This window comes from Drosophila hydei, unplaced genomic scaffold (assembly GCF_003285905.1).
Source record: "Drosophila hydei strain 15085-1641.00,03,60 unplaced genomic scaffold, DhydRS2 tig00000090-arrow-arrow-pilon, whole genome shotgun sequence".
NCBI lineage: Eukaryota > Metazoa > Arthropoda > Insecta > Diptera > Drosophilidae > Drosophila > Drosophila hydei.
Genome location: NW_022045662.1, coordinates 1,020,879 through 1,033,009, shown reverse-complemented (window position 1 = coordinate 1,033,009; position 12,131 = coordinate 1,020,879). Strand labels below are relative to the sequence as shown.

The 12,131-nt window shown below is 39.7% G+C and overlaps 2 protein-coding genes across 2 annotated transcripts in view; one reads left to right on the top strand and one right to left on the bottom strand.

Annotated features, from left to right (window-relative positions):
* Positions 1-7,675, bottom strand: part of LOC111598182 (integrin alpha-PS1) — a 51,498-nt gene extending 43,823 nt beyond the window's left edge. Inside the window, exon 1 of the mRNA XM_023313280.2 lies at positions 7,267-7,675. Within this exon, the coding sequence (XP_023169048.1) occupies positions 7,267-7,460 (194 nt within the window). The 5' untranslated portion in view covers positions 7,461-7,675. The remainder of the gene's footprint in view (positions 1-7,266) is intronic.
* Positions 7,676-7,947: 272 nt separating this feature from the next.
* Positions 7,948-11,907, top strand: LOC111598183 (vesicle-fusing ATPase 1). The gene is made up of 7 exons (XM_023313281.2): positions 7,948-8,228; positions 8,295-8,383; positions 8,447-8,665; positions 9,301-10,929; positions 10,991-11,149; positions 11,215-11,368; positions 11,574-11,907. Exons 1-6 carry the CDS (start codon positions 8,220-8,222, stop codon positions 11,345-11,347), a joined length of 2,238 nt encoding a protein of 745 aa, XP_023169049.1. The 5' UTR covers positions 7,948-8,219; the 3' UTR covers positions 11,348-11,368; positions 11,574-11,907.
* Positions 11,908-12,131: the final 224 nt, after the last annotated feature.

Genomic DNA, 12,131 nt, shown 5'->3' with positions numbered 1-12,131 from the left:
CCACACGCTAACCCCTTTAGACTCCACCTCTGGCCTGCCTCCCGCCTACCATCTGCTGTCCAGCTACTCTAAGTACTCACGAGCTTTACCGCCTCCGCCTCCATCTTCGACGCTCCCGCTCTCGCTCTCTATGTGATTGCATTTGAGTGCAGCACTTGGAGCATCGTCTCATTAGTGCATACAAGTGCCACTCCCCCAACCGCTCAACCCCGCCCCCTTAACTTCGGCTTACCTGCCGCTCGCGCAGCCATGGAACATCTCACAATCTTTATGTTTTGCCCCTTGTTGTATCTTTCAGATACATTCAACACTCGACAGCTGCTAGGCAAGTTTGTAATCGCTTTGCAACACTTGCCTGTATTAGCTGACTCCACAAAACGTTTTCCCACACCACACACACACACAGAGAGTGCGGCATTATGGTTCGCCCCGTTCAACTTGCGAGTCAAAAATTAAAAACAAAAAAAAAGACCAATTTTTCTAGCGCTATAAATACGCAAGTCTCCTTTTTTCCAGTCGCACCCAAGCGGCCGCTGGCTCCGCCCCCTCACGCAACGAAAATCAATTGAATTTTCACGCATGTTTATGGGGCGGCATGTGCTACAGTGCCACTTGCCTAAAGCAGACAACAACTAGAACCTGCGACAAGCTTAACACAGCTAGAACTTGTTGAGAATCACAGAGAAGACCTGCTGAATCTGCAAATATACAATTTACTACATGCATATATCAACACATATCATCTAGACTATGTAGAAATAATCTATGTATGGACATTTCTACTGAGATTTCCTTTAAGATATATTTCGTGTCTGTTCTAGATCATGGCTCATGCCTGGTTCACTCTATGCCAGGCTTCACTGCAGCATTGCGCATAATAGATATCTGCCAAATGTTTGTCTGGGCATTTCCTTGTCTAGCTTTCGTTATTTCTTTCCTTTCCGCTTTAATGCGTGTGTCGTATATCTCATTTGTTTATGTCTTTCGGCCCGCCAAAAGCCAAAACAAGAACGAGAAGTAAATTAAATAGAAAAAAAAACTATTTTGCATGTGGCACGAAGCGGCACACAGGCACAGCCAATACGAATACGAATATGCGTATAGGCATATTCTATCAGCGGCCAGGCTGGCCCCAGTTGCAGCAACAACAATCATTAAGTGCTCTGCTCGTAGCACAACCCCAACCATCCCCTGCCCTGCCCACCCTCGACGCTGCTCCAAGCATTGCCCTCGCTCCGACTCTTTGGCGTCTGTTGACCTCATTTTGCTGAAACATTTTGGCGCATTTTCCACACATAGAAGCCAGAAGAACTATTAAATAGTGCCAACCAAAATATAAGAGAGAAAAAAAACAGATAACGACTAGCCAATACCCTAACTCAACAAATGCTTGTCACTGAGCAGCTCTAATTAGATGTTGCTAATACAATTTAGCGTAACTAAATAAGTCATTCAAATTAACTAATTTGCCCAGAATTGGAATACCTTATAGCTTTTATAACTCAAGTTTTAATTAGAGAGTTGACTGGAAAAATAAAATATATAAAAATATTCATATAAGTGCATGTACCAACAATTCGATATATATACTATATATAAGCGAACTATCTAATCTCTGAATTAGATATCTGCAGTTCACATGATCTGCGAGATGTGCTAAGAGCTCGAGATATCAAATTCAGCTATTAGATAGGTGACTTCTATAAAGTATATACTATATATAATATATATATAATATGATATTTAATATATATGATATATACTGTCAATCGATATTTATATCGATCTTTAAAAAGTTAGTTCATTTGCAATTCTTCAATCAGCTCAGTTCATATACATGATACACACATTAAAAAATGTTTAACGAATTTCTTTAAAACTGTCCCAAGCAAGCCCAAAGAGTTATGCATGATAATCATTGGGAACTACAGACTAGATGAGATTCCCTGGCTCTACTTCACATTCCGAACATATTTACGTTGATTTGTTTACAAATATTTGCCCTAAAGGTGTGCACAGCAACTACAACAACTGAAATAAAAAGAAAAATAATAAATAAAGCGAGAGAAAAAAATATTAGTTGAAGCTTTCGAGCCATAAGTTCCCATATGGAGCGTCGACAGCGACACGTGGAATCCCGTCCGTGCTTGTGTTTGCGTTTGTGTTACTCAACAATATTAAACAATTGAATAACAAAATAAAGATCCAAGTATGCCTGATCGAGTGCCCGATACCCTAGAACGTGACGTAGCTAAAGTGCTTACAGCTTTTGCAGTCTTTTAAGTTCGATTAAAAATCTTAAGATCGATATTTATCGATTTTGAAAAATGCGCTTTGTATAAGCAAACGACTTGATACAAGTCCAAAGTACAGCAAGCCCTCCTCCAGGCCCCTTAACGGGGTATACGTAGATGCCGAAGAACTGTGGGCAATACCTGAACGCAATTTGCATTTGTTTATTTGCAATGCGCGCAACATTCAGCTCATTAACAAAGCAAATTGGCGACACACAACTCAAAGCAACAACAAAATAAGAAACGTAATCGTCTAACACATGCAATGGACCCTCTTCGGAGGGCTTGACCTCGCCCCCTTATCAGCATTTCGGGGCGGAAGAAAAGCAATCGAAATGTTCCGCTTAAAAAAGACTCACTTAAAGTGCAATAAATGCCAAATAGAGTTTTTGCTTTTTACAACTTTACAGCTTTTACAAATATAACTAAGAATCACGTATTTCACGTATTTCTCACTTTCGCACTTTTCAGCCCTGACACATGAGTGAATCATGTAGACCACTTCGTTCACTACGAACTAAATCTTAAGTGATTTTGAAGATGTCAAGAATTATTTGGTTGATTTGCGCATTAGTGTTTTCCCTAAGTTCTTAGCCAAATCAAATCCGGACTAAAGCTTTTAATATAAGATTAAATAGCATTTCCAATGATCATCAACTTGCTGATCCTGCAAAGAAGGAAGCTCTCTTAAAGGGTCGCCATCCATAGAGCCTTTTTCAGTTATCAGATTTACGATCTTACGCAAGCTGCTGATAAAGACAACTCAAAAAGTCTGCAGACATCCCACCTTGATTCACATTGGTGGGCCTGCGCACAAAAGCTCTCGAAAACCAATTGAATAAAAAACTTGAAGTCTTTTACACGGTGCGCACGCGTGACCATTGCAATTGAGGGAAACTAATGTTGGCTGGGTCCAGTCTAAGCTCGACCGCACAGATCGCGTGAAGCGCACGTTCAAGTGGACAATGGACGGACTGATTGACTGACTGATGGACAGACGGACAGACGGACTGACAATCGAGACGGACAAAAACATGACGTACCTGACATCCGTTTGTCAGCATATCAAAGAGCTAAATGCACACATTGCACATGGAAAAGGAACTGGAACTGGAATTGGAACTGCGACTGCGTCGGGCAACGGGCAGACAGTTTTTGGAGTTACACTCGAGCACCGAATTTCGTCGGAACTTTGACTTTTGAATGAACGTGTGAATGGCTTTTTGATTGCCGGCGGTTGCTTTTTGAGAGCCGCCAGTAATTTGTGAGGTTTCGTTTTTAATTTTACTTTTGGGGATTTTGCCTTTCATATGCATATTCTCGAGATACACTTCCCAAAAGGGTATGCCAACAGTATGGAAGACCCAAGGCAGATAGTTTTCCTTGTTCATGACTTTTGGCTTAAAGAAACGTAAAAACCAAGCTAAATATCAGAAATATATCTCAGTTTCATTGAGGTCGCTGGCAGATCATGGTTGAATGGATCGTCTACCATATTTACTCTCTCTATCCTAGCCTATGTGTAGGATGCATATGGAAGACTTGCAGTAGGCGCAGTTAATTAGAGCATTGGCTCTTCGACTTGCTTCAGTTAGCTGTTGAAGCCTGTTTCTTTTTTTATGAGCTTAGCCTTGATCATGGCCAAAAGCTGTCACATTGCGGCTTTATGGCATTTTAGTTTTTGTTGTCGCTGCTGTGTGAGTCGCATGACAAATGCAATCAGACAGCGACCGGGTCTGCCAAGCAGCCAACACCTCTGCCTAATCATAAATGCACGACCAGCAGCCAGATGGAACATGTGTTGAGCCACCACAAATAAATTGCCCAGATATTTGCTTATAGACACTTTAAGATCCCAACAACAACAACAACGAGTGCTAAATGCTTTTGCCAATTTCAAAGTGTGTCAAGAGAAAGGTTTCGGCTTTTCGTCTTTTCTTTTCAGTTTGCTCGACATTCCGATCGAAAGGTTTGGAAAAGTTTTCGGAATACTCAAAGTATAAATATAAGATCATTTGACTCAATGTTGCTATCACAATGATTTCCTCTAGAATATCAAAGCTCATTGCGATTATGTAAATATAAAAATAGGTCGACTCTTTAAGGCTCTCGCTCCACCTTAAGCCTTGCCACAGCTTGCCCCAAAAGCGGTCAACTTACTTCCCCAGACTGAATGGCGACAATAACAGCAACAATAACAACTGAAATACGTGGATTCATTGCTCTTGTAATACATTCTTTTATGGCTCTCTAAGCCATAAGACTTGTTGGCTAGCTTGGCAGTCTTGGCCGTCTTAGATTGTCTTCAGCCAGCACCGCACCCAAGCCCCTGCCATGCTTTTGCATTGATTTCCCATTTTCAATTGCTCTCACATGCAATGGAGCCTATTAGTGGGCTGATAGATCTTGCCTAGCTATGGCAGATATGGCATATGCAGTCAGTAGAACGTTAAGGATTTAACAAATATGCATTTTAGTCAGGTGAAGAAAGGAATAGCTAATATTTGCATAAGTAAAATTGGCTCAAGAAAAGCAACAATTCAGAGCAGCCAGTGCAACGTTTGCGCATATGACATCAAGCGCAGACGACAAACAAAAAATTATTTAGATGACAATTTATTTCAGTTCACAAACTGTTGCCCAAGGAGTCCGGAAATAGAGAAAGATGAAGATATTTCCTGATTGATAAATGCTTGTGAAGTCCAGGAAATCAGCACAGTCAGTGCAAAGTTTACGAAGATGGCATAGGACGGAACTGAAAATTCGAATTAGAATTTCGAAATCTTTTGTTGTCTTGTTAGTGTATCAGAGGTTCGTTGTTCTATGGCCAATGGATGGAGACATGTTTCTGATGTCTTGGATGTTTTGTCATTTTATTGGCATTGCGGTTGGCTCCGACTTGTCTGCCGACTTTGGCTTGAGTATTGCGCACGAGGGTTGCATGATGGCAGAGGCATAGCCAGAGGCAGGGACCTACAGACAGATAGCCAATTGCTGTTGCCACAAACTGTTGTCACAGTTATTCGGTTAGTTGTGGCTGTTGCCATTTCTAGTGCAGATATGGGCAGCTTACAATCATGATTAACATTAGCTTTAACATGTTGATTAACCACTTGATAATCCATATTGAAGATGTCCATACGCGATATACTCAAGTCAATCAAATTGTTCAATATCCGTTTAATGCAAATGAATCAAGAAAACGATGAACAAAATAACTGAAAATCACATTGAATATATAGGTCAATATCACATGTATATATATAAATATATACATATATGTGTTGTTATATCGTATATTTGCACAGCTGCAATCACATGAAGGTATCAGACTCTTCCTGTGACCCTCGATAAATACATAAATATATATGAAATGCATAAGTAATTTATATATATTCGAGTTATCAAGTTAATATACATACACAGCCTAAAGAGAGTTTTTTAAAATATTATGCATAAAACATGCAAAATACAGAGGAAATAGAAACATATCTACAAAGAGAAGTGCACGACTAGAAGATACCCTAAAATAACTTTAATCAAGTTTTCTCTACTATCTTTCTCTTTCTCTGTGCCAATACACCCGCTTTATGGGATACAAGGTAAAATCAAAATAAACTTTTATTAAATATAATAAAAAAAATTAAACTTATATAAGAGAATTAATGTCAAACAAGGAAACATATTGTTGAAAATATCCGACAACGCAAATATGAACAAAATGCATACAGTATTATCTGAAAAGGCGATGGGCCTAAATACATTCACACAGACACACACATAGACAGAGAGATAATGAATAACCAAATATTTTCCTTGTAAAGATAAAGATAAGCCGTTAAATAAAACTTTTCCCGCGAAAAATGAACAGTAATAAGAGCATACATATTTTATAACCATCTGCATTATCTCGAATATCCCGAATTCGTAACTGCTGAAAAGCTCTGAAGCTTCCATGGCAAGAAAAGTCAAGCGAAATGAGAAGAAGAAGAATATATGTTCTATATATCATGTGTATCATATCAAAAATATTCTATATTTTTGATATTAGATATAAATATACATGAGATATACATATATATATGTGTGGATGGGGCTAAACCTACTTATGTTGCCGTTGGCGAAATTGACTCGAATGGACCAATTAAATTGTCCGGATCTATAAGAATTTAGTGGCTCCAGCCTTACTATAAGGCTATCAACAATGAGAGGCGATTTCTGAAGAGAGCAGAGTCTAAAATTTAAGATCTATCTACCGGCATAGAAGCACTTTGGATCACAGTCAAGAACAAAAAGCTACAGCAAATGAACAGTAGAAAGGGTTTTTCGAAAAGACTACAGATGAAAGGCTTTCTACTTCTGTGCGATTTTTCTTTGCGAGCTTTAAATTTTGTATCAATTCAATGCTTTGTTCTTGAAGTTTTTATGCATATGTTTATATAAATATGTATATGTATAAAATCTAAAATAAAAACCACTTGAGGCCCGAACGTTGATCAATTGATCACATTTATTTTTGATAACTTTCTCTAGTTATTTGCATCATTTTTTTGCAGATGTATTCAATTTGCTAAACGATCTCAACTAAAGGGGCATCAAAATGCTAATGGAAAACACATGCTAGATCAGAGCCTACACGCGGGAGATGTGTCAATATGTGCGTATTTTGCATATAGCATCATCTTTATAAATAATCAATATTCATTTTTATTGTATTATATAGTAATCGAACAACCAGTATGACGATTAACTAAATTTGTAAACAAGTTTCGCGCGTTAACCACAACAAAGTCAGTCAATGAAGGTAAACAAAAAACAATTGCATTCATTTCTCAATTCAAAATAATACGCTCTTTCTGTACTCTTGAGAGGAAGAGAGCGTGAGATTCAAACAGTCTTAACGTACAAATGATAATTCGCGCATAACGTTAGTGGTTTGATCTAGGCGAATCGATTTCGTATTTTGGCTTACCATTTTGTCTTGTTGGACGATTTGATTTCGCCGATTGTGTGCGTGGCCAGCGAGTAGCCAAAATATGAATGTGGATGGCCGTATTTGATAAGCGGCTGCCTTTGCTCCAGATTGAAGGTCCATGTGAAGGCACAAAACATTGCCAATAGAAGACAGCATCTAAGGCACCGAACGATCGCGGCAGCCGGTGTCATCTTTGTTGATGTTCCGCACTAGTGCAACAACGGCGATATCAACAAAAACAGCAGCAGCGCTGCAGCTAACACATACAATATGGCTAAGGAAATGTCAACCTTTCCAGCTTAAGCTGCGGTAGAATTTCAGCGCGGCGACGTTGACGACAGCGTTAACAGCAACAATTATTATTGTTATTATGCACTTGCAATAATTGTTGTTTATTTCTGTTATATTAATTTTTTTTTTTTTTTTGTTTTTTTTTTTGACGCTTCACTTGAACTTTTTTCAGCTGGCAAATAACAGAAAAAACCCAATTTGTTATTGTTTTATATAACATATAATTTAAAAAAAAAAAACAAAAATTATTCGTTATCCGCACACGTGCGTAACGTCCGAAATCTACGGTAACAATAACAACGCAACATATTAACAGCTCTGCCAACCCAACAGCTGATTGGCCTGCCAACTGGTTTCATTGTTTTTTGAATGCGTTGGCAGGTGCCGCGGCGCATTTTTTAAGCTGCGCAGCAAAATTTTGGAAAGAAATCAATTAAATAAAATAGGTGCCAGTTTAATGTGCAGCAAACAAGCAATGCAGCTTAATCAAGGTACAAATAAGAGTTAAGCATAAAAAAAACAATATTGTGTCCAATCGAGCAAAACACAAAATAAACTTTCAATTGTGAAATTTAAAAACTTGAATCAATAAAAAAATACAAGCTGAGGCTGAGGCTGTAAACAGAAACAACCCCCCAGCATATAACCAGGCAGCAAAAATGTCTTATGTGAGTTATGTGTTATAATATATAATCTCTTCAATTTCTTACATAAATATATATTAATATTTGTAGCGTTTGAAGGCTACAAAGTGTCCCACGGACGAATTATCCCTCACTAATCGAGCGATTGTCAATGTGGGCGATTTTCCAGATGATGTGAAGTATGTCTTCAACATCTCTTCCATATATATATTTACATTAATACATATCAATCCATCCTTCAGGTATGCAGATATTTCACCAGCAGCGGGTCAACATTTTATATTCGCTCTGGAGAAGACAATGGAAGTGCCCAGGGGTTACGTTGGCTTCTCTCTTGTCCAGCGAAAGTGGGCGATGCTTTCGATCAACCAAGAGCTAGAGGTGCGCCCGTATCGCTTCGACGCCAGCTCCGATGTCATAACATCTGTATCCTTTGAAACGGATTTTTTGCAAAAGAAGACGTAAGTGTGCAAATGCTGAAAATCTAGCTATTTTTTTTATTATTATTTAACAAAAATGTGTGGTTAAGTTAAATTAAAATGAAAATCGAATAGAAAATTATATATAATATATACATTGAATTTCTACTAATATCTACAGTGAACCTAGCTTCGAAGAAACTGGGGTTATTTCGATACAACGATTCGATGACAATAGAGAAAACTTGAATAAAGTAATTAGCTAGTTAGTAGAAGAGTTAGGTTAGGTTTCAGGTGAGAATCTGTAAGGATAATGAGACTATGAAAATTCGTAAGTTAATTTAAAACATGAGTGCCTTGTTAGAATCAATTAGATGATGATGTATTTTAAGTAAATCAATGAAGTTAGTAGAGGTAAAGACAGGATATGTATGATCAGAGCGAATAGAATTGTGAGAATTTGATTGAAATTAGATCACATATTTTCTACATTCTACATTTTCTACAAAAAACTGACGCAAAAGAAATTGTTACCAAGAAGATAGAAAGCATAAGAATCTCCAAAATAAAAACGAGAAAACTATCTCTACTAGCATTTTAGATCCTTTGACCAACATATATGTAACATAGAGCCCCTCCATCTCTCTATCTCACTCGCCACTCAATTCCTCTCACAGCGTTTCGCAGGAGCCGTATGACTCAGATCAGATGGCCAAGGAGTTTATTATGCAATTCGCTGGCATGGCCTTGACTGTTGGCCAATCGTTGGTCTTCAATTTCAAGGACAAGAAGCTACTCGGCCTGGCCGTCAAGATGCTGGAGGCCATCGATCCAAAGAGTCTGGGCGAGGGCAAGGAGCCAGCGATGCGTAATGTCCGTTTCGGTCGTATCTTGGGCAACACGGTGGTGCAGTTCGAGAAGGCAGAGAATAGCTCACTCAATCTGCAGGGCAAATCGAAGGGCAAGGTGGTGCGTCAATCCATTATCAATCCTGATTGGGATTTTGGCAAAATGGGCATCGGTGGCTTGGACAATGAGTTCAATGCGATCTTTCGTCGCGCATTTGCCTCGCGTGTCTTTCCACCAGAGCTGGTGGAGCAGCTGGGCTGCAAGCATGTGAAGGGCATCTTGCTTTACGGACCTCCTGGCACGGGCAAGACCCTGATGGCTCGTCAAATTGGAACTATGTTGAACGCACGTGAACCGAAGATCGTGAATGGACCACAGATATTGGACAAATATGTGGGTGAATCGGAAGCGAATGTGCGACGGCTATTCGCCGAGGCAGAGGAGGAAGAGAAGCGTCTGGGTCCGAACAGTGGACTGCATATCATCATCTTCGATGAGATCGATGCCATTTGCAAGCAGCGTGGTTCCGTGGCTGGCAACAGCGGTGTCCACGACACCGTCGTCAATCAGCTGCTGACCAAGATCGATGGTGTGGATCAATTGAATAATATCTTGGTGATTGGCATGACCAATCGACGGGACATGATCGATGAGGCGCTGCTGCGACCAGGTCGCTTGGAAGTCCAAATGGAGATCAGTTTGCCCAACGAGCAGGGACGCGTTCAGATATTGAACATACATACGAAACGCATGCGAGACTTCAACAAGATCAACGACGATGTCGACTGCAAGGAGATCGCAGCGCTCACCAAGAACTTTAGCGGTGCAGAGCTCGAGGGTCTAGTGCGGGCCGCTCAATCGAGTGCAATGAATCGTTTGATCAAGGCCGACGCCAAGGTCACCGTCGACCCGGAGGCCATGGAGAAATTGAAAGTGAATCGTGATGATTTCCTTCATTCATTGGAACATGATATTAAGCCAGCGTTCGGCACCGCCCAAGAGATACTCGATAATATGCTGGCACGCGGCGTCGTCAACTGGGGTCAACCAGTTAGCAATCTGCTAGAGGATGGCATGCTCTATGTCCAGCAGGCCAAGGCTCCCGAATCGAGTGGACTTGTCTCTGTTCTCGTGGCCGGTGCTCCAAACTCCGGAAAGACCGCCTTGGCCGCCCAACTGGCCAAGATGTCAGATTTTCCGTTTGTCAAGGTCTGCTCGCCGGAGGATATGGTCGGCTATACGGAGTCGGCCAAATGCTTGCACATTCGCAAGATATTCGATGATGCCTATCGCTCCACACTCAGCTGCATTGTCGTTGATAATGTGGAACGTCTGCTAGACTATGGACCCATTGGACCCAGATACTCGAATCTAACGCTGCAGGCTTTGCTTGTGCTGCTCAAAAAGCAGCCACCCAAGGGACGCAAGCTTCTCATTCTCTGCACCTCCAGCAGACGGTAATTAGTTTAATTCCCCTATAACAAAACTTTCACTAATCCTCACCTATTCGACTTACAGTGAAGTATTGGAGGAAATGGAAATGCTCTCGGCCTTCACAGCGGTGCTGCATGTGCCCAATCTATCCAGTCCGGAGCATGTCATCTCCGTTCTCGAGGACACGGACATCTTTAGCAAGGGCGAACTGCAAGCCATTGGCAAGAAGATGGCTGGCAAGCGGTACGTAGATAAGGATTTGGCTTATTTGAAATAACTTAACTGATATACTTACCAAATGTCCACAGAGTCTTCATTGGCATCAAGAAGCTTTTAGGCCTCATCGACATGGCCAGGCAGACGGAACCCTCGCAGCGGGCCATCAAATTCTTATCGAAGATGGAGGAGGAAGGCGGCTTGGATATGGTAGCGCGCAAATAAGTTGATCAAGCGAGCGATCGAGTGAGTGAGATCGAAGCTCGTCTAATTTATGTGCAATCTCAATTATTAGCATTTAAGTAAACAGTTTTCGCCGATATACTAACGCGTTGTTAACATATTTATCTATATATATATATATATATGTATATATATATATATATAGTAAATTATATATATATTCCCGATCTGTATGCAAAAGTTATTTAATCAAAAATAATCCTCACAGACGCATAACCGACTTTAACTGCTTCGCATTGTTTTGTTGGTCCAGTCCACTAATCGATTCCAGTTCCAATTCCAAAACGTTCCTAACCTTCAAAAGCGACAAATCGACGAATCCAAAAGCAGAAATTAAAGAACAACCTTCCACTGTACTTCGATCTGTAGCAAAACAGAAATGTGAGACCTGTGACCTGATTTGGCATAGCGGCTGGTATTACAATTAACATAATCCTATTTATATATAAATACATACATATACATATATGCATATATATATGTATATTATACATATATTTAAATTGTACTTACTGTCGACACTTATATCTCGATAAACGATAAACACCTATAAATAATATGCATTTTGTAGCTGCATTAAATTTGTTAATTAATATTATTTGATTGTTTTTCCATTTTGTTGTTAACTAAAAATTTCTATCTTGTTAATCTTAAGAATTTTCCTTCGAATAGAGAACACCAAAAACATATTTAGGAAATGAAAAGTTGTTTAGCTTGCAAAGAGTTTAAATTAATTACATATTACAATTAATACGCAATATTGTTA

Coding starts and splice junctions, on each gene's coding strand:
- LOC111598183 (XM_023313281.2), top strand. Junction 10,930..10,990: donor CTCTGCACCTCCAGCAGACG/GTAATTAGTTTA, acceptor TTCGACTTACAG/TGAAGTATTGGAGGAAATGG. Junction 11,150..11,214: donor AAGAAGATGGCTGGCAAGCG/GTACGTAGATAA, acceptor AAATGTCCACAG/AGTCTTCATTGGCATCAAGA.